The following is a 23621-nucleotide window of genomic DNA, read 5'->3' on the forward strand; positions in this document are numbered from 1 at the left end:
TTTTTTTTGTGAGACTGGGTTGGTGTGACACGTTTTCAAAGAAAAAGTCCACACCGAGGTGTCTGACAATATTTAAGAAACAAAAACGAACGACAAACTATAGGGACAAAAACGGTCAACAGAAAAAATAGGCTTGTTTGAGATGAGCTGCGGCTCGCCTCGAAAGTAGACGAGAATTGCCGATTGCAGCTGGGGGAGGTCTCAAAAAGCTCGCCTGAAGTCGGACGGCTCGGAGTCGGCTTGACTCGGTTTGCAATGGCGGAAATTGCGTTGGCTTTTTTCATTGCAGATGAAGTGGATGCAATAGAAATCCCACAATTATTATATCACTACAAATGAATGACTCGAGTGTCTGTTCATTTTAAAGCAAATCAATACAAGGGGGGTTGAATCCTACATCTAGAAGTAAGAACCACTACTTTTCAAAAGTACTTCCGTCAGCGGTCTTGACCAGTTTGCATTTATAAAAAATGCACAAATGTCTCTAATCGTTAATGTCAGACATGTACTAAGTAAATACATTTGTTCCTGCTCAAGATTAGATTCAACTTTATTGTTATTGCACATATTACAGGTACTGAGACAACGAAATGCAGTTTAGCTTCTAACCAGGAGTGCAAAAACCAATAAAGTGAAAAGTACACAATAAAATATAGAATTAATTGAATGATGAATAAACAGTGAGGGGTATGAACAACAGGACAGGTTTGAATAAACTGTGTTTTTTATTTACCCAAAGGTCCGCAGAAAACATCATAATATACTAATAATAACTAGGTCTATAAAAGGGGTCAACGGAAAATACCTCAAACAAACATGGCATCAACTTAACACTTAGGTGTTAACTCTAGTGATGTTACGTATTGCGCCGAGGCTTCGGAGCGTGTGTCGAGTAATCCCCGAAGCTTTTTCTGAACCTTGTATCGAGGCTTGTATCGTTTTGGGCCAGTGACCTCACCGATGACAAACGAAGCCTCGCTGCCTGTCGATACCACGTGACTGCTTCAGAAAGCGATTCAGATCGGTTGAACCACAACGCTCATATGGATGTATAATAAGAACGTTATTACCCCTCCTGTACCCGGGCCCGGTGCTGACACAATAGAATTAAGAGAGCTCGGACCCTCCCTTATATAGAGGTCGGAACATGTCATACGTATAAATAAATAAAAGCATAAATAAATGTAGGAATAAATAAATAAATAAATACAGGACTAAATATATTGCAGTGTTTTCAGGAAGTTTCAGTGTACGTGCTGTGGCTCAGCTAGAAAAAACCAAGGAACCTATATAGGGGCTTGGCCAAACCAAGTCGAAACCAAGGGATAATTAATAATAACAGAAAACACAAAGGACACTGACAAAACCCAAATCCCCCCTTTAACATGGAAGCATGTGGTTTGTCCCAATCTGTCCCAATTGGCTCCTTGCAGTATTTATGAGTCCTCAGCACTCGGCCACGCCCTTTGCTGAACCAGGAAGTAACCTCCCCTAATGGACATGATAACTCAAGAGACAAAGAAAGTAATTAATACAAACAATTTCGTCAGTTAATTTATGTAACCGTAGACAAAGTTTGACAGTCCGACGTCAGGCCGCTTAGTGAAAAAGCAAGTTAAGCTAGCTGTACTCGGTTAGCTTATCAAAATGTCTTACACGTGTAAGGTTTGTAAGTTCAGTACAGGGTCCATTCCTGCATGCATTTGGTTGTTTGTACTCAAAGTGTTTTCAAATATTGTGTATTATCTATGAATAGTGATAATGTATTTGCCAAAAAGGTGTAGGGGCGCTTTGGGAATGGGCCCTCTTGTCTCTCATTTCAGGCCCTTTTACTTCCTCCCTTTGTGTGTTTTCCCGCCTTCGTCAGCGTCTGCCCCGCCCCTGATTGTTTCCACCTGTTCCCACTCCCCTCATGTTTAAATAGTCCTTTCTCTCCTCTGTCCTATGTCAGTTCGTGTTTGTTCCCATGTGTGGTCGTGCCAGGCCTCAGCAAAGAGAGGATCGTTTCCAGTCTTGTTAGGTTTAGTTGTTTTGTTAGTTTAAGTTTATCTTAATTTCTCTTTTTGTTATGCTTAGTTTTTTCCTCCTTGTGAGCGTTTTTTTGTTATTCCAGTACTTACTCTGTTAAGAGGGATTTTCTGTTCAATGACATTAAAAAGACAATTTTTGTTACATTCAAGACTGTGTCTCTGGGTCGTGCATTTGGGTTCTCCAGTTTGTGTCGAGGTCGTGACACCTTTTCAACAACAGCACGTCTCTAAAATGGCTTGGCAGAAGAAATGGCTTCATATTTTTTGCGTTGATTTGTTATCGCCACTGTTTTAAAAATGCAATCTGCATGTTTTTGGATATTAATATCAATTGTTTTATGGACGAAAATATGTATAATTTAGCTAAAGAGAATACATGGTCTTGATACCGTTCAACGATTAAGAATACATTGTTAAAATGTATTGTTTGCTGTCTCCCTGCAGTTATTGGTGAGCTTTAAAATATTGCCAAGAATTTCTGGTAATCTGTAAATTACCAGCATGACAGGAAGTATACTATAATAAATTGTTTTACAGTTACAATACTGATACTGTAACTTAAATGTATAGCATTACAGTTTCTATTTTACAGTTGAAACACTATTACCGTAAACAAAAATACAGTACTTTTTAAATGGCAGTGTTTTATTTTATAGTTAAAATACTATTACCTTAAACAAAAATACAATGCTTGGAAATTACTGTTTTATTTTACAGCTATAACATTACTGCTGTTACAAAAAATAAAGTAATTAAATATGACTGTTTCATTTTACAGCTATAATACTACTACTGTAATAAAGAATAAAGTAAATGCTATTTACTGTGTTTCATTTCACAGTTAAAATACTATTACCGTAAACACAAATACAGTACTTGGAAGTTACTGTGTTTCATTTTACACTGTTACTGTAAATAAAAACTTCTAATTACTGTGATTACCTTTACAGTATTTAACTGGCAGCAATTGACAAGTTACTTACTGTAATTCATTTTACAGTAAGTAACTGGCAAATATTGACAAGTTTCTTACTGTAATTCATTTTACAGTAAGTAACTTGTCAACTGCTGACAGTTAAATACTGTGAATTTCACGATACGTTTCTTACAGTGCAGTGTCACCCCAATCAATAATTTTCACTGCCTCCATAAAACGTTGTTGCAGATTTTTGGGGATGAAGCAAGAACCGAAGGCAGGGGTTTTAGGTTTGGCCATGAACCTTTTTTTGTGAGTTTCCTGGCAAAAATAACAAGATTATGGTCAGAAAGACCAGTCAAGAAGTTGTAGGTTTTAACTATTCTGTCAGCTTTGTTTGTAAATAATAAATCTATCATATCATATGTGTTGATGACAACAGTAAATAATGAGTCCTGCAGCGTTCTGCATACTAACGTGTGTGTTTGAAGTTGATGAAGATGAAATACAACACCTCCTAACTTTATGGCAGCAATTGTATTTCATCAACAACGCATTAGTCAAAGTGAATTTGTGATGTTCGTGTGAATGTAGCAGAGAGCGTCTCGCTGTTCCTGCTCCACTGCCTCCTCAGAAACATCCTCCTCTGAGACTCACCCTGCTTTAAAACAAGAGAAACACATTTGGTGGTTTTACCTCGGACCTGGAAGTGTGTGTGTTTTTCTTTCACACTTTAAGAGTGTTCTGGAAAGAGAGGGCATTTTTTAATTCTACAAACGATGCTAAACTACAATAAAAAATTAAAAATTTTTAGCGGTATCATATTTGTATTCCTGAATGTATACAGTTTGTTTCGAATACTAAAATATGATTAAAACTCAATTATAATAAAATCGTGAAACCTGTCTTTCAAATTATGCACACCAGCTGGAGATGATTATAGTTTGTATTTAAGTTTGGAGAATTTCAATTTCAGATCAAATTTAGCTTCACACAAATTGAACTCAAACCAAAATGTCTCAAATTATGAAGGACAAACCTGCCAAAAAGTCTTGATAAGTAAATGAATATGCAATTATATGTACTAAAATAATAATAAAAAATTATGTAGGCCCTAATTAATCAATACAAAAAATATTTTTTTTTGTTTGTTTTGTATACTTAGTTCATATTTCTGCTTTATTTATTTATTTGACTCTGTATTACTTTTCTTTTCAATGTGTTTTTAAGTATTCTTATTAACTTTTACATGTATTTTTAAATTCAGGTATTAAAGTCTCCAGACAGTTCAAAAATAAATACAATAAAAAAAAATAAGAAAATCATGAAATGGATCTAGAATATATTAAAGAAAATGTTGCCGACTGGAAATTCAAAGGGAAAATAAATTTAAAATATATATATATATATCCATTATGAAGGAAAACGGCATCAAATCTCATTCTGATTCGCTTCATAAATAATAGAAATATTTTTCTCTCGTGCTGTATGAATACATTTCCAGTGACGTTTGATGTGTCAAAGCTTATTTTCACTGAGACCTGGCTTCAGGAAGACTTCCCAGACTCATTGGTTCAGGTACAGGGCTTTTCAAACGTTCGTATGGACAGGAACAGTAACTCAGTGAAAGTGAGGGGGGGAGGCATTTGCGCTTATATAAAGGACTCTTGGTGCAGCAATTACACAACAAAAGACACTGTGTGTACTCCCGATATCGAACTCTTATGCCTAAGTCTGAGACCATTTTACTTACCTAGAGACTATGGGAACATTTTTATCTGTGCTGTTTACATCCCACCCAATGGGAACGCATCAAAGGCTGCCTCACGTGTAGCGGACTGCGTGCACGAGCAGTTAAAGAACAAACCTGATGCACCTATATTTGTTATTGGAGATTTTAATCACTGTAAGCTACAACCAGCACTTCTGGGATTCCAGCAATACGTAAAAAATGGCACCCGGAAAAATAACATACTGGACAAATGTTATGGCAACATCAAAGATGCGTATGCTGCTCGGATTAGACCCCCCCTTTCAAATTCGGACCATAACACCGTCCAGCTAATCCTCACCTTTAAGGCTGCCATCAAGAGAAGTAAACCTGTCTCTAAAACTGTCAGTCTATGGCAGGATGAGCATAAAGAAAAGCTAAGTGGCTGCTTCCTGGCCACAGATTGGGAAGTATTCTACCAGGACAATGACACCAATACCATCGCTGAGACCATCACAGACTACATTCATTTTTGTGTTGATACTGTTGTGCCAAAAAAGACCATTAGGATATATCCAAACAATAAAGACTACATCTCATCGGATATTAAACAGTGTATCCGATGAAGAAATATCGCTTTTCAAAAGAACTATGCAATACAACTGAGATCAGCTCAAAGAGAACTAAAGGGAAAACTTAAAGAAGCCCGAGAGCAATATAGTCTGAGTGTCCGAGATGCTTTCTCAACCAAGAACTCGAAAGAACTGTTGGATTCTGTTAAAGAAATTACAAATCTGAACTCCGGCAAGAGGGAGATGCATGTTCTGGATGAGCTTAACAAAGCAAATGAACTTAACAACTTCTACAAACGTTTTGATATTAATTCTGCTTCTAACATTGATGCATGTATAACTTGTCAACCTCTTTAACCGTTGACCCAATACACAATAGAATAATAATAATTGATGATGGTGCTGTGGCCAGGGTTTTCAAACAACTGCATACTAAGAAGGCCAGTGGGCCAGACGGTATTTCGGCACTCCTGCTGAAAACGTTTGCAGACGAGCTCACCCCTGCCTGGAGTCCATTATTCCAGCTCTCTGCTGACGGGAAGCATCCCTCAAATATGGAAGAAAGCTGTCATCATACAAGTTGCAAAAAAAACATGCCCACATGATACCAACGACTTCAGACCAGTGGCTTTGACCTCAATAGTTTTGAAGTCACTAGAACGGATTATTGTAGGGAACTTGCGAACTGAGGTGCAACACCTCTTGGACCCCTACCAGTTTGCGTACAGCGATGGTAGAGGTACAGATGATGCTCTGACCTCTACAACTCACTTCATTTTAAAACACCTGGAAAATCCTTTAGCTTATGCTAGATTAATGTTCATGGGTTTAGCTCAGCTTTTAATACTATTCTTCCCCAAATTATGTTAAAAAAGCTCAAACAGATGGATGTGAACCTTTACCTAATCAGATGGTATCACTCCTTCCTAACTGAAAGACAGCAGCAGGTGAAAGTAAACTCGACCCTCTCTGACACACAGGTCATAAACACAGGGGCACCACAAGGCTGCGTTAGCTCTCCTCTTCTCTTCACACTCTACACAAATTAGTGTAGGAGTCAGCACACACACAACCACATTATAAAGTTTTCTGATGACACAGCCATACTTAGTCTACTGACTAGAGACTCAGACATTTCTATTTATAAACTTGAGATTGAAGAGGTCGTGAAGTGGTGTGAGGCGCACAACCTGGTGCTAAATGTTAAAAAAAACAAAGGAAACGATCTTTGACCCCAAGTCAGTAGGTGATCACAGCCCAGTCCTTATCAACAGGGAGGGAGTTGAGCAGGTTACACGTTTTAAATATTTGGGGATTTATTTTGATGCTCAGTTAGGCTGGGCCCATCAGGTGGATCAGGTATGCTCAAAGATAAGCCAGCGCCTGCATTTTCTGCATAGGCTCAGGGTTCATGGAGTGGATAAATGTATCATGTTAATGTTCTACAGGGCAGCAATTGAGTCTATTATTCGTTATGGCATCACAACATGGTTTGGTAACTTGTCAGTTAAATCTAAATCACAACTCCAGAGCTTGATAAAAAGGGCTGGAAAAATAATTGGCATGCTTCCACCATCCTCTCTTCAGGAGATATTTGAGGAGATGGGGAGAAAGCAAGGCCGTAAAATCACATGCGACACCAAACACATCCTGTATAGAGAGTTTGAGTTGCTGCAGAAGGTATAGATTACCAAGCTGTAAATTGAACAGGTATAAGTTTTCCTTTGTTCTGCTGTCAATCGAGCTGCTGAACAGTCAGAAACAATTGTGATTATGCTGTGTTAGGAGTTGTTGGGAGGTGCAATGTTTACAGAGTAGTTTGTGCAATCGAGAAGGTTAAATAGGGGAAGTGCAATTTGATTATGTATGTGTAATAGGGATATGTGCAATAGGGAAAGTGCTGCACCTGTATGTTTCTTGTTTGTTTCTTTGCCATGTGATATGTGATCTCTGTTCTGTATCTATGACTGATTGACCTGAATGTTTTATGTGTATTATCTCGATGCACAAAACACATTTCTCCTAAGAGAGACAATAAAGCTCTATCTTATGTTTGTGTTCTCTATTCTCTGCTTTGTTCCACACTATCTGCCTCCACATGTAAAGTCTGTTTGTTCTGTGTAAGCTGCTGTCAGCTCTGTGGCTCTGAAGCACACACATGTTTACTGCTGTACAACCTACTCTGTTTCCTCTCCTTATCTCTGATTCCTATCTCCTTGTATCCAGTTTTTGTTGCTTTTTTTTTTTTTTTTTCCTCTCTTGTTACCTATTTATTTGTCTGTTTCCTCTCTTTTGTTTCCTGTTTTGTGTTTCCTCTCTTCTTTTGTGTCCCGTTTCCTCTCCTTGTTTCCTCTCTCCTCTCCTATTCCTTGTTTCATCTCCTTATGTCCTCTTCTGCTCTTGTTTTCCTCTTTTATACTGTCTATTCTCCTTGTTTTCTTTCCTGTTTTCTCTTGTTTCCTGCCCCTTCCTTGTTTCCTCTCCTATCTTTGTGTCCTTGTCTTTTCCTTGTCTTTCCTTCTGATTCCTGTTTTCCATCTTATATCATATATTATTTCCTTTCTTTTCTTTGTCATCTCTCTCCTCTCTTAATTTCTGCTTTGTGTCCTTCCGTCACTACCGTTTACTTGTTCCCTCTCTCCTTTTTTCCTCTCCTGTTTCCTTTTGTCCTTGTAAAAACCTCTTAATCCATATTGTTTTCTCTCTTTAAGATTGTCACTTCTGACTTGTTTCCTCTGCTGTTTTTTCTGTGTTTACTTTCCTATTCCCTCTCTTGTTTCCTCTCATCTCTTTGTTTTCTCTCCTGTTTCCTATTTTCTCTCTTCTTTTTGTCGCCTCTCTCCTCTCCTGTTTCCTCTCTTAATTCCTTTCTTGTTTCTGCCCATTACATTTTCCGTGTTTCCTTTCTCCCTTTTCCTCTTCTGTTCCCCCTCTCTTCTTTTCTAAAATCTTTGTTACATTTTCCTTTTCTCTCCTTGTTTCCTCCCCTGTTTTTTCTCCTCTCTTGTGTTTCATTGTTCCATATATTTGTTTCCTATCACCGTTACTATTGTCTCTCTTGTTTTCTCTTAATTTCTTGTCTCCTTGTTTCCTCTCTTCTCTGCTTGTTTCCTCTTGTCTCCTTGTTTTAACCTTCCTGTGTCCTTGCTTCCTTTCCTCCGCAGGTTGACAGTGTGTGACGAGGATAAGTTGACTCATAATGAGTTGATCGGAGAGTCCCGGGTGCCTCTGAAACGTGTGAAACCCGACCAGACGAAACATTTCCACACCTGCCTGGAGCACCCACCTCCGGTAAGCGCACACACACACACACACACACACACACACACACACACACACACACACACACACACACACACACACACACACACACACACACACACACACACACACACACACACACACACACACACACACACACACACACACACACACACACACACACACACACACACACACCCCTCGACGGAGGAACTGACTGCGCATAGAAAGTATTTAGTCAAAAGTACCAGTATGTTCTCCTGCATCCGATCCAATTTCCATTATGCTTTTCTGGCTAATGATCCACAATCCTGTGTGCTTTCAAAAAGCTTTGTCATTGGTTCACAAAGCGGTAGGGAAAGATTGAGTTAAAGATAAAAAAAATGTCATCTGTTGGTGTGTTCGTTTTTGTTTGCGTCTTTGTTTTTGGTGGCCAACTCCAATTTGGTTGGTCGCTGTCGCCTTTTGGGTTTTTCGTTGCCGCCATCTTTGTTAAATGTGTCGCCAACGTGGTTTTTGTCCAATGCCATCTTTTTTTTGGTAACCAGTGTGACACAAAAGGTGGGACTAAGTCTAACCTAATTCTGAACATTAGGTAGACGGTCAAAATTGTTACATTAACTTTAACGAAGTGATAACACAAACTAGAAAAGGTTAAGGTTGTAAGACTTAAACACAACAACGCAATGGTAATGACCTGTCAATCTCAAAGTTGCCCTGCCCTAAACCATATGATGCTTTATTGTCGATTTTACTTCAAACTATACCTTTATTGACTAAATGAACATAATTTATTGAAGAAGACTTAAAACTAAATACTAGTACCATAAACTAATCAGCGTACTGTTTACTAAGGTAATAAATCAAGTTAGGAGTGCCATTTTCACATAGTCTTCTCTCTTTGGATAATAGAGAGAATAAGTCTAGTTGGCAGCTCATAGAGTTTTATTGTGAACTACAAACTGTTATGAACAAAACAAAACATACAAAAAATAACACAGCACAGCTCACGCACCATAAAACAATTACAAGTAAAAACAATAGACAATTTAAAAGCAATAAAAGCAACACTCTAAAATATGTTAATACGCTAAGGAGAAGAGGTGGGTTTTAAGAAGCGATTTAAAAGCAGGCAGTGTGTCTGATATGCAGGGGCAGATTGTTCCACAGTGTGGGAGCCTGTCTGATGTGCAGGGGCAGATCGTTCCACAGTGTGGGAGCCTGTCTGATGTGCAGGGGCAGATCGTTCCACAGTGTGGAGGCCTGTCTGATGTGCAGGGGCATATCGTTCCACAGTGTGGGAGCCACTACAGAGAAGGCAATGGCCCCCTCTGAGCTTTGACTTGGTTCTGGGCACATTCAGGAGCAGTTGATCAGCTGACCTGAGAGGGCGGTTGGGCGTGTAAGGGTGTAGCAGCTCAGAAAGATATGGTGGGGTCATGCCATTTAGGGATTTAAAAGTAAATAAAAGGATTTTGAAATGAATCCTAAAATGTATTGGCAGCCAGTGGAGCAAAGCCAAAATGGGGGAAATGTGGTCATATTTCCTTGTGCCAGTTAAAAGCCTTGTTGCGGCATTTTCACCATCTGCATGACGTTTATAAATACATGTCCCGGTGGGCTGATTTTGATACATTTTGCATTGATTTTGAAGTTTTAGGGGACTCATTTTGATCTTTTTGATTGGAAAGGGTGCTTATTTATTTGAAATAAAATTCATCCAGTGGTCGCATCACTACTCATGGTAGTCAAAATTAGCCCACTGGGAGTACAAATATGACCACTTTCTGGTTGGAACTGTACCCGTACTATACATTTCTAAAATAAAACTTTTGCTGGTACTAAACATTGCCGGGTTCAAAGTGCTGGCAAGACTAAATGCAGGTTTAAGGCACTTGTGCATTGGCCTCACTTTTCAGGCCCAAAGGACGCCACCTGTTTCAAGGACACAAATCATTGTAGGTGACAATGCTGCAGACAATTGGTTCTTAAAGGTCTTCCGAGCTACTTCTTTTAAAAGTATTAGTTGAGTTTTTCCCATTGTGGTATTGGTCTCTACACAAAAGAAGAAGCCTCACTTTTCATTTACTTTCTTTCCAGCTCCCCTCTCCGACCACCATGGGTGAAGCCCTTCGAGGAATATCCTGCTACTTAAGAGAGGTAAGAGTCCATGTTTCTGTTTATATTTGGAAAAATCATTAAATAATAAAGAATAGAATCGCTAAGGACAACGAATCGCTTGAAATGTTATAATCAAACCAATGAAGAGTGACTGTAAGCTGAGGCAAGGTAATGCTGAATGATTACATTGTTTAAATGTTCACATATCTCGCATATCTTATTAACCTGGTAAGGGAATTGCAACTTTAGGTGCAAAAGTAAAATGGCTGGGCTGTCGATTTTCTAATTTGTGTGAAATTGTGCATTGAAATAATGTCGGCAAACAAAGTGTCCTTAGCAGTGGTCCATCCCCACTTTGAACATGTGGGCCTTTTCAAGCCAATGGGTTGTGTGTTGGTGTTTGGATCACAGGTTCAAACCCCACTGCAGTCAGCATGTCAATGTGTCCCTGGGCAAGACACTTCAACCCAAATTGCTCCTGTGGGAATTGCCCACAGTATTGAGTATGTAAGTCGCTTTGGATAAAAGCGTCTAACACCCGGCATGCACCCCCGGGAAGAATTATTTTTAAATGTTGAAGTGAAAAGCATCAATCTGGTGCACAGAATGAATGTATGGATACAGCTCTCAACACTCAGATGAAAGGGAGCTGTGTGCTTTTCAATAATCCAAACATCTTTAGAATATGATCACAACCAATAACAAATCATTTAAACTTGTTTATTCTTATCTTATGTTACCTAGTTAGCATTCTTTCTTTTTATTTATGCATATTTTACTAATCACTCCCCTTTTAAACGGTTTCTTTTTTTTTACTGTCCTTTAGTACACATTGGAATGATTTCTTACCTTATTTTTTACAAATGGGGCGAGCTAGTTCAGGCAGTCAACTCGAGTACATGCCACATTCATACATAACGCCCCTTGCCACACTACAACCAACCAAACAGTCTCCTTAATATGCCGCTTTATTTAACCTGCCAGATCTCTCTCCATGCCTTGCTTGCTGCTGCTATTGCTGCAGCTACCTCTACGTCACTGCTGCTTGCCTGCCCCACCACCACCCCAGCTTCCACCCCAGCTTTCACCTGTAGGCTTGGGGGTTAGTTTTTTGATCATCACTCATCGTGCTATGTACAGTGGGGCAAAAAAGTATTTAGTCAGCCACCAATTGTGCAAGTTCTCCCACTTAAAAAGATGAGAGAGGCCTGTAATGTTCATCCTAGGTATACCTCAACTATGAGAGACAAAATGAGAAAAATAAATCCAGAAAATCACATTGTCTGATTTTTAAAGAATTGATTTGCAAATTATGGTGGAAAATAAGTATTTGGTCAATAACAAAAGTTCATCTCAATACTTTGTTATACCCTTTGTTGGCAATGACAGAGGTCAAACGTTTTCTGTAAGTCTTCACAAGGTTTTCAAACACTGTTGCTGGTATTTTGGCCCATTCCTCCATGCAGATCTCCTCTAGAGCAGTGATGTTTTGGGGCTGTCGCTGGGCAACACAGACTTTCAACTCCCTCCAAAGATTTTCTATGGGGTTGAGATCTGGAGACTGGCTAGGCCACTACAGGACCTTGAAATGCTTCTTACGAAGCCACTCCTTCGTTTCCCGGGCGGTGTGTTTGGGATCCTTATCATGCTGAAAGACCCAGCCACGTTTCATCTTCAATGCCCTTGCTGATGGAAGGAGGTTGTCACTCAAAATCTCACGATACATGGCCCCATTCGTTCTTTCCTTTACACGGATCAGTCGTCCTGGTCCCTTTGCAGAAAAACAGCCCCAAAGCATGAAGTTTCCAACCCCATGTTTCACAGTAGGTATGGTGTTCTTGGGATGCAACTCAGCATTCTTTCTCCTCCAAACACGTCTAGTTGTTTCATCTGACCATATGACATTCTCCTAATCCTCTTCTGGATCATCTAAATGCTCTCTAGCCAACTTCAGACGGGCCTGGACATGTACTGGCTTAAGCAGGGGGACACGTCTGGCACTGCAGGATTTGAGTCCCTGGCGGCGTAGTGTGTTACTGATGGTAGCCTTTGTTACTTTGGTCCCAGCTCTCTGCAGGTATTGACTAGGTCCCCCCGTGTGGTTCTGGGATTTTTCTCACCGTTCTTATGATCATTTTGACCCCACGGGGTGAGATCTTGCGTGGAGCCCCAGATCGAGTGAGATTATCAGTGGTCTTGTATGTCTTCCATTTTCTAATAATTGCTCCCACAGTTGATTTCTTCACACCAAGCTGCTTACCTATTGCAGATTCAGTCTTCCCAGCCTGGTGCAGGTCTACAATTTTGTTTCTGGTGTCCTTTGACAGCTCTTTGGTCTTGGCCATAGTGGAGTTTGGAGTGTGACTGTTTGAGATTGTGGACAGGTGTCTTTTATACTGATAACGAGTTCAAACAGGTGCCATTAATACAGTTAACAAGTGGAGGACAGAGGAGGCTCTTAAAGAAGAAGTTACAGGTCTGTGAGAGCCAGAAATCTTGTTTGTTTGTAGGTGACCAAATACTTATTTTACCGAGGAATTTGTGTGTGTGTGTGTGTGTGTGTGTGTGTGTGTGTGTGTGTGTGTGTGTGTGTGTGTGTGTGTGTGTGTGTGTGTGTGTGTGTGTGTGTGTGTGTGTGTGTGTGTGTACAACGATGTAGATAAAAATGACAGAGATGGGGGTAAGGGATTGAGGACAAATAAAACATAGGGCCCTATCCTATTGTGCTTTTTGGGGTTTTCCCTGTCCCTTACTCCCCCACCTGCCAGAAACGCCTCCATTGGACTCCTATATTTACTTCTGTAAAATAGTGACATCATTGCGTAAGACTTGCGCTTCCACTGGCTAGTGCTCCAACACATTCTCGTGGGGTGGGACATATCTAAGTGGTTGACCAATCACAACAGAGCCATCCAGCTAACCAATCAGAGCAGACTGGACTCTGGTTTCAGACAGAGGGTGAAAAGAGGTGCTGCAGCACAGGCAATATGAGAAAAATAAAGAGCTTTTTGAACAATAAAGTATGGAAACATGTCACAATAGAGACACATACAATTGTAATGAGCATAATAAGGCCCCTTTACAGTAAGTTAATCTCCTGGTTTTTCTTCTGCAGCAACAAGAAGATGTTTAACACAAGGATCTTTAATATATCACTGCAGCCGTCGTTCGTGTCTTTATATTCAGAAGAAGTAGCATTTTATCGCATGTATTCAGCTTGAATCAGAACATATGCAGTGTGAAGGTCAGCACTTGAATTTAGACACTTTATACAATCTGTGATCCAAACCATCACACGGTGAACTCACATCAATATACATCTGCTCTTTGAGCACCCTTACCTGTTTTATTGTTTCAACCTATTCCCTTAAAGAGCCTGTGACAGCCTCCCAACAACTGTTGTGCAATGAAATATTGGGCTACTAATCTCGAACCGTCAGTTTAAAAAAGAAGGTGCGATACCGTTCAGATAAATATCAATAATTTCGAACATCGCGGGGAAATTCCTTCGACTCATTTTGAAGTTTTGGGGGAAGCCGGAAGTGACGTCAATGCAGGAATGCTTCACTGTGCGGCAAGAGAGCCAAACACGGACAAAGTGTGTTGTCATGCGTAGAAATGGTGAATTACTGAGTTTAGGCACGTTAATAACGTTTTAATGAAGTTGAATACAGTATATTCATATTTGTCAGTGCTTTCATGTCAATTCGGCGAACATAAACATAAATGATCGTGGTGAATATGAAATCGGTAGTGAGAGCTGCTGAATTTCCTCCCGTCGGATGTGATACAGTAAAAACAAATCGATTATTTTTGTAGTTGTAAACTCAATTGGATTACACTACATTTATTAGTGCTTTCATGTCAATTCGGCGAACATATGATACATTAAATGATCGTGAGGATGATGATTAAAAATCGTTTGTTTGAGCCGGTCTGCATTTCCTGATGAAAAAACAAACCGATGCTTTTTGTAGTTGTAGTACACCAATATGGATTAAACGTGTGTTTTTATTTACCACAATGTTGGGGAAATTAATGGATAAAATGCACGGATTATTATTATTATTATTCCCACTCCGATCGGGACACTAGGTCCACTGTTTCCCCGCAGCGAGGCTCCCCCCGTTGACAGTTTACGTGGGCTGGGCTGGGTGCAGTGGCGGACTGGCCTTCGGGACGAATCCCGATGGGCCGGTACCGAAGTGGGCCGGTCGGATAAGTCACAAAACTAAACTGTCATCGCTGTCTGAGCTTGCTGCTGTGTGCGCCATCGTGCGTTTGCATGCAGATGCTGGGATCCTGAACGGTGCAGCTGGAGCTCTTGGCCCGCAATGACGTCACACATCATTTGGCGGGATTTGAAGAATCCCCAAGAAGATTCAGAATATGGTCAACATTGAAGGGAAGATTAATGGTTATCAAAATAAAAATATCCCAAATCAGTTCAGTAACGGTTTCAAGGGGAAAATATTTACTAACATTTATGGGTTTGGATGATGGGTGAAATCCGTGTCACAGGCTCTTTAAATTGATTCTGGCTCTCTATAATTATAATCAACGCAGCTGGAAATTTAGATTGAAAACCCATTTTTGTGAGCATGATACCTCAGGAATGCATTTAGGGATGATAAACTGATAACTCGAGAATTCATTTCTTTTGTACAAAATGTGCAACACAATACCTTAACTTCAATTCTCACATTTTTTAAAACTTCCTTTTGGAGTGGTCAAAAAACAAACAGTGGTTATAGTTGGAGAGGGAAACTGCTTCATTAAATGTTTTAATGGAATTTTTTGAACTTTTATGGTGTAACCTGTGGTGCTGTGAAAATATGTATGGTACAAACTAGTGGTGGGCATAGATTAATTTTTTTAATCTAGATTAATCTCACTGTATTCTTGGAATTAATCTAGATTAATCTAGATTAATCTAGATTAATTCCAAACATAACGTGGTGGTAATTAAAAGGCTACGAAATTAAATTATGTAATTTAAAATGACATAACGTAGTGTTAACTGTGTTCGTTATTCTCCCGTCCAGGAGAGAAGCTTTAAAAGGAGACTAAATGGAGTCTCTGTGAAAGTTCAATTGGGTACTTTAATTAAAAAAGGCGCGGGTTGGTCACAAGCATGATATTGTTCAGTCAGACAAACAGCTGTGATCTGGCTCTCGATAGGGAAGAGAAGAGAATGGATCTCTCCTCCGGTGCTGTTATATATCCTCTGCTGGCTCCTCCCCGCCAGCCGGCTCGCCTCGTCTCCAATGTCCGTTATTGCATTTAAACAGAGGATAGGTTCTTTTCACATTCACTATATGCTTAACACGCCGTTTCTCCTCATATTCTCTTTCATCACTTTTCATTTAACACATTCTAAACGCTGTAATCAATACTCTAAACAATACTTCTCGGCTCGTTTGATTTCCGGTCATTCCGGATGTTGTCACATGCTACTCGTCTGTAAACAATAATGTATTCAAATAAACTGTACCTTCATTTAATATTCAGCATGGTAGTATCTCGACATCTATAGTTGTAGTGTTAAGTCAGTAGGCTTCGGTTTGCACCACTCTATATCATTTCGCTACTAAATTCACCTCTTCAGGAAATCGTATATTAGCCACATGCTAAATGCTAACCGTAGATGAAGGATTTTCAGAATAAAAGCTTAACTGCTTGTGCACAAGAATTTCTGTTTTTTCAGTATAAAAGAGCATTAAAACTGACGGCATGTTTAAACTACATTTCCCCATTAAAACATTGATTTTAATTTCTAACAGTAGCATACCTAAAGCGAAGGAGTGAAGTTCCCAGCTAGCATCGATGAGGTGTACTGTAACGCCGATGTAGTTGTCGTTGTTAACGGACGTCCAATGGTCCCCAGTCAGTGCTACAGACCTCGCCTCTACCATCTTCTCAACTTTCGTAGCTTTCTCTTCTGCGTGCTGGTCATGTATTCTCCTCATGATAGTTCGCCTCGCAGGTAGTTTGTAAGATGGGTCACCTGTGGCCGCCTGGAGAACAAGCTCGAGCCCGTCATCTTCAACCACGCTAATGGGCCTGCAGCTGGTGGCAATCCACTGAGCGAGGAGACTAGTTAGCTTGGCTGATAGAGCTGTGCTGACGGGCTTGCCTCGGTTGCACTCAAACATAGTTGTTTGACGACGAGTCTTCCCCCGCGCTACATCAGTGCTTGGCCCGGCATCTTCCGCATTAGCTAAGGGATGCTTTGCGTTTAGGTGGTACTTGAGACTGGACGAACTCCTACAGTAAACTAATTCCGCATTGCACAAGGTGCAAACAACCTTATTTTTGTCGAGGTTTCCATCGGGAAGCTTCTTAAAAATAAATTTCCCCTGAAGCAAACCCGGCGGCTTCATACCTGCTGTATCCATGTTAGCATGTCACGCTTAATGTGGCTGATTTGACCGGGGTCAGATCCATAGACCGTAGAAGAAACACAGGTCAAAGACTCGATCTCGCCCCCTACAGTGCAATTCGGCTAGGTATACATCCGCGCTAAATTATCAAGGTGAAAGTCATCATAGCTTGCGTAGTATAGACCCAGCTCCCAACCCAACTTTGAGAATAGATTAACGGCGATATTTTTTTTTATCGCCGACAAGAGTCTCACGTTAACGCAGCACGTTAACGCCGATAACGGCCCACCACTAGTACAAACGCTTGTTGGCATCTTGGGAAAGGAATACGCGCGGCAGCTTCAGAAATTGTGCAAATATAAAAACACAGAAATGCCAAAACACATGCAAATGAAGAAACACTTTCACCAACTTGACAACACATGCGCAGCATTAGGAAAACATTCACTAACTTGACAAAACATGAGCAGTGTTTACTGAAAGCGCTGCATAAACAAAACCGGCAAACACAAAATGCCAGTGCTGCAAATGGCTCTTAACCCAACAGAAACTTCAGTTTCGTCAAGTGAGTGGATGTTTTTCTAAATGCTTCGCATGTGTTGTCACATTGGGGGAGATCTTTCTTGATTTGTATGTGTTTTGGCTCATTTCTGTTTCTATATTTGCATAGTTTTTTAAGCTGCAACGCGTTTCTCGTAATGAAAATGTTCTGGGCCAATGCAGTGTGTTTGCACCTGTCAGACACCTTTACTTCAGGCACCTGTATCGTATATGTGGTGATAAACACACACCTAAAACATATATTATAATGTTTACCTACAATGTTTACCTGGTAATGTAATAGCAAGAAATGCTAAAGTCAAAGTCAGACCGGGCCAACCAGGTTTTCAAAGTTTTCTATTGAAAGGCTGACCCAACAATCTATCGCATGCCACTGTACTCCCTCAGTCTCTCAGCAACACACACGCCAAGAAGGAAGTAGATTGATTCAAAGGTTGCCACAATAATTGAAGTTCGGATACACACACAGACGTCTGTCATCATACAATGATGAAAGGAGCTGATTTGTCCCGGCTTTCTTTCTCTGCTCTAAGATCAAGCAGACATTCATTACAGCCTGACATGCCTCACAGCTTAATGCGCAGTCTGACACAAATTGAAAACCAAGAATTCATTAGAGTTGTCTCACACAGCGTGACACGATCCCTGTTGTTTAACCTGATTCGAGATTAAAGCCAGGAATCCATGCTGTTAGCCTCCTCTGCAGCTGTAGTATAACCAGCAAAGGTCATTTATTAATTATTATAGTCTAATTAAATTCTCCCAGGTAATGTGATGCACGCCCCCCTTTCAGGGAAAAATGCAGAGACCGGCCGTGTGAATCCAGGGACACAATGTCACCCAGCAACAGATTTAATGTTATGTTATCCAGATGACTGAGGAATACATCTGGTAATATCATTAAATTTTTTATTGTAATCAACCCTTGTGCCTTCCTTTGCTTCTTAAAGGAAAATACTTCTGTGGAAAAGGAAATTATGTATTGAAATTGTTGGGAATAACCTTGTGTACCTCAAAGTAACCCTACAATTTTTTTTAAGGTACATTTCTCATAAATGAAAGAAAGACTGACCTTCCCTCCTTAAATGATATGATGAATTGGAAATGGGGGACCCTGATGTAAACAAGACGAAAGTCTTTCTCTGGTCTGCATCCCCTTAACAATTGTATGTTTTGAGCTGTACTGTACTGTACCCAATATACAAGCTGTTAATAAACTTTTCAATCAATCAATCAATCAATCAATCAATCAATTCAATCAATCAATCAAACCCAGCTTCAGTTCTAAGCAGTTTCCAGACTGTGGTGTTGGTTCTGCATTATGTTTTCTTTTTGCTAGTTTCCATCATATTTTGCCTAAATCTGTAAAGCATGTTGTTAGCTGCTGGGCATAGTGAAGCAAAATGTTGATGGATTAACCTGCACTCGACCCAAGGAACTCAGCGCCCCTGACTTGCTCCACTCATTATCAGTTAATGAGAAGCATGAGGCAGAGTCCTGCACGGGTCTGATTTTCAAGACCCGCTCCCGCCCCGCACCCGCGGCGTGCAATACCGAACCCGCCCCGCTACCCGCACATATTGCCAATTAGTTCCGCAACCCGACCCGACCCGCCGGCACAAGATCCGCAACCCGACCCGAACCCGCATATATATAAGCAGTGAAAACGTGCAATTATTAACACACGCAGTTGCATATTTGGCTCAAAAAGCCTGGGATGTTGGTTATTTTCTCCATCTAGGACGACACCAAAAGCCTCCCAGACGTTGGATTTCGCTCTTGAGGAAGAGTTATTGAAAATGCTGTATTCTCCGCTAGAGAGCTTCACCTCAGCCATTTCGAATGTGGCGCGCTCAGCAGCAGATAGATGCGCTGCAGAGGTTATGATTATGCTCGGTCCCGCGGGGGAGATGTCTGAGGATTGAAACGTTAAACTAAATTATTATAATTTAAATATATTTATTATGCAACACCCGCAACCCGACCCGCATCATCTTTGTTTTACCCAGAACCGAACCCGGAAAAAAGCGTTTGAAAAGATACCACCCGCAAATCACCTTTTTTGCGGGTCACCCGTCGGGTAACCGACCCGATGCAGGACTCTGGCATGAGGTGGGCGGCTCGAAGTCATCTATTTTTGTTATATCGCCAATCAGAGACACTTTGGTAATTCAACAGCGGCTCCAGTTCACCTCTGTAAGCTGCCTCATCCCTTTTGCTGATGAGTCCCACCAGTGCCGTGTGGAACATGATCTTTATGTTATGAGGAGGCGGTGGAGTTGTGAGTTGTTAGTGAGGACTGCAGTGGGCTGAGCACACATCCCTGGGGGACGCCACTGATTGTGAAGGCTGTAGAGGTGATGTTTTCATGTGTACTTTTTGGACAAAGAATCTAGCTACAAAGAGAGGTGGGGGACAAATCCAGAAATATAATTTGTTGTGCACATTGTTTGTTTAGCTTAATCCAACAGAAATACAATAACTGACCAATAATTATTTACAAAGGGTTGTACAAAGTAAATTATGTGTTGGCACCATTTCCAGTGCCATTAAAAAGTAAATTACAAGCTTTTGTTGATGACTCACACATTTGTAGATTAGAATGATGAAGTCGTAGTAAGAAAGATGGGTCTGATGGGTCATTTAAAGGATTTCACTTAAGACCACTATTTGTGTCCAGTGACAGACCAAGATATCACGTTGACTGTTTTAAACACATTAGCTACGTAAGTTTAGTTGCAAGAAAAACTTGAAAAAAGACACACAGGACTAATCACATTGACAAGATACAACTGGAGAGTGTAGGCAAATCCACAAGGACAGCAGGTGGATAGAATCCGGGCAGGGCAGACAATCCCAAAAGCGGGAAAACACAAAGAAAGGAATTAAAATAAGACAAAACACAAGGATTTTAAAACACAACTTTTTTTAATTAAATAAATAAATATCATGACAGCATCTTTGTCTCTTCTAAACTTACATTGCATTGCTATTTTTTCCTTGTGCAAATTAGCAACCTTATTTGTTAGTGAACATTTATTGTGCAATCTAACCCTAACCACTCGGGCTTCAACCCAAACCATGATCTTCTCTCTTCTAAACCTTACTAATTATGTTCTCTGAACCTAAATTATTTCAGTTGTGGCAGCTTTCATTATGCTGTTATATTAAAGTTTGAAGTCATTTCCCGTGGATCAGGATAATTATGTTTGTTGTGGGGTGGAATGTCATCAATCTCATCATAATCTCTTGAGTTTAAAGTACATCTTCAATGTACGGACATTTAGTTGTAGTTTACCAAAAACATGACTTTAAACTTAGTTCAGTCTGACCACTCACGTGCTTCTTTAACATGTTTATTAGAAGCAGCATATAATTGAGTTTGGCGACTAGGCTCGGGCATCATCACTCCACAGATATACATAGCATGATGAGTGATGATTAAATAACTAACCCCTGAGCCTACAGGTGGAAACTGGGGTGGAAGCTGGGGTGGTGGAGGGGCAGGCAAGCAGCAGCGACATGGAGGTAGCAGCAGCAATAGCAGCAGCAAGCAATGCATGGAGAGAGATCTGGCAGGTTAAATAGAGCGGCATATTAAGGAGACTCTGTTTGGTTGGTTGTAGAGTAAGTGCTCGACTTGACTGCCTGAACTAGCTCGCAGGCTTCGCCCCATTTCAAGGTGTTTGAAGTGACCTTCAAGTGCAACATTTCTAAAACAATGAGGATAATTTAAGATGGATTAGGAGAAAAATCCCTAACCTATTGGTTTTAATAGAAGAAAAAGCAAATTTTTGGGAAAGATAATCAGATGTTTTTCTCTCGGGTGACCAAAGATCTCCTGCAGTGGATGTTGAAAGGGTCTTTGCAGGTAATTTGAGATATCATTTATTCATCAGGGTCGATGCTACAGGCTTAGTGTGTTGCATGTTAAACCATGCTTTATAATTGATGGCTGCAGGCTATTTTATATATATGTGTGTGTGGATCAAAGACGTTTATTAATAATAATAATAATAATACATGACACTTATATAGCGCTTTTCTAAAAACTCAAAGACGCTTTGACAGAGAATAAAACAAAAAACGAAGAAAAATACCTAACTAGATCAACAGAAACAGAAAAGAGGGGGAGGGGGGGTCAGTGGTTGAATGCAGTGTTGAACAGGTGGGTTTTGAGTGATTTTTTGAATGTGTTGAGGGAGGAAGAGTCTCTGATGGGTTGGGGCAGTGAGTTCCAGAGGGTGGGAGCAGCCAGGGAGCCAGATTTAACAAAATATGCTTCTTAAAGTCTTGACTTGGGACTTGTCAGCCTTCATCTAGGTCTTGACTTGTGCATTGTTAAACTTAATCTAAGTTTAGACATAGGACTTGTTAATGTTGACTTGGGACTTGTTGGTCTTGATTTAAGTATTTTTAATGTTGTATATCTGACAATTCATATAAAAGAATAAACTTAGATGGTTGACCCACCAACGTACTTAAAGGATCAGGAGGATTGTTGTATTTTATTGACTTGATTTCGTAGTGATGTGTCTGCGCCAGATAGGGGACTACGGCATACTGAGTAGAGCACAAAAGACATCCACGTACAAAAATGATCATATTGACCTTTATCTTGACACTCAGTACTTCAGTTTTGCCTTAAATGCTGCTATGTTTATAGTCTATTTAATGCTAATATTCTATCCATGAGAGATGAAAGAGCTTCTCATTCTTCTGGACTACTCGTAGCCCCCTTAAAGGCTTCTTAGAGTGTCTGAACTACATATTAGAAAAACTCAAGCCTCAGTGGTGGCTCGGGCTCATATACACAGCCAATAAAGTGAAATCAATTCTGGACTTGGACTCGAGTTTTGAATATGATGATATTAGACCTGCTTCACACTTGATGGTTACTTGTTTGTCATTTACTGGTTTTCCTATCACACAAATGGTTTGTTTTTAGCCTGCTTGCTGCTTTCAATTTGTGTCTCCAAGGACAACCTATAACTCCACAATCCTGTTTGACTCTTTTGGAACGAAAATAATTGATATCCTATAAAGTCTTGTAACAAATTGACCTTCACCTGCAGCGTGCTTTAGTCTGTATACATTTGTATAAAACAATACTTCAGGGTCCAATTAGTCCCTTTGAAAGGTCTGTTTATATTCCTGTGTTTAGCTGTGTGTGACACAGGTAGAGTTTTACTTCCAGTTGGTGTGTTTTATTCAACTTTCTGTGAGCTCATCAATCAATCAATCAATCAATCAATCAATCAATGTTTATTTATATAGCCCAATATCGCAAATGTTACATTTGTCTCAGTGGACTTCACAGTTTGTACAGAATATCAGTATGACAATACGACACCCTCTGTCCTTAGAGGCTTAGACCCTCACATCGTGCAAGGAAAAACAGTCACACATCATCAGTGCACTGCCTTCACCTCAGCAGACCTACAGGTGTTTAAGCAAAAACGGATGTGTTTAATTCTCGGTGAAATCCCTGCAGTGTTTTCAGCCTGTTGACCTTGCAACAGGAGTTTTACATCATGGCCTTTTCTTTGTGTGTGTGGCTGGAAAACACAAACAGCAGCTCAGTCTGATGAACTGCTTCTTTGTTTGTAAATGTGGGATTGCAGGGTTTGTTGTAATGATAAAGATGGCTGCCATAATATCTGCCCAGAAAATCCAGCATTGTTTTCGTTGTTGTTCTTCATGCAAAGTGGACTAGGTATGCAGGAAGGCACTACTGGTTCTGTATTTCTCAGTGCAACCTTGTATAATGTCAATAAAATAACCTTGATTAAAAAGACAGCTCCATCTTTGGTAAATATTCAGACATGGCAGACAACACTGACGCATGCTCAAAGGGGGTCATTATGCCATTAAGCCATTATGACATTCAGAGTAAAAAACATTTCCAAGATTAAAGGAGTACATTCGTGATTTACCCCCTTTAATTTTTTTTATTGAATATTCTCTGGTATTAAAGGGGTCCTATTCTGCTCATTTTCAGGTTCATACTGTATTCGTATTTTGTTTCTCTACTCTGACACATTCACATGCTTTAATGTTCAAAAA

At 40.2% G+C, this 23621-nt stretch overlaps 1 protein-coding gene across 1 annotated transcript in view; it reads left to right on the forward strand.

The window, feature by feature from the left end:
- The window catches only part of doc2a (double C2-like domains, alpha), a gene marked incomplete at its 5' end in the record, with an annotated part of 121186 nt that overhangs the window by 61853 nt on the left and 35712 nt on the right, over positions 1 to 23621 (forward strand). The window contains 2 exons of the mRNA XM_079644925.1: positions 8394 to 8520; positions 10591 to 10650. Coding sequence (XP_079501051.1) covers positions 8394 to 8520; positions 10591 to 10650 — 187 coding nt within the window. The remainder of the gene's footprint in view (positions 1 to 8393; positions 8521 to 10590; positions 10651 to 23621) is intronic.

This window comes from Notothenia rossii (assembly GCF_949606895.1).
Source record: "Notothenia rossii genome assembly, chromosome: 8".
NCBI lineage: Eukaryota > Metazoa > Chordata > Actinopteri > Perciformes > Nototheniidae > Notothenia > Notothenia rossii.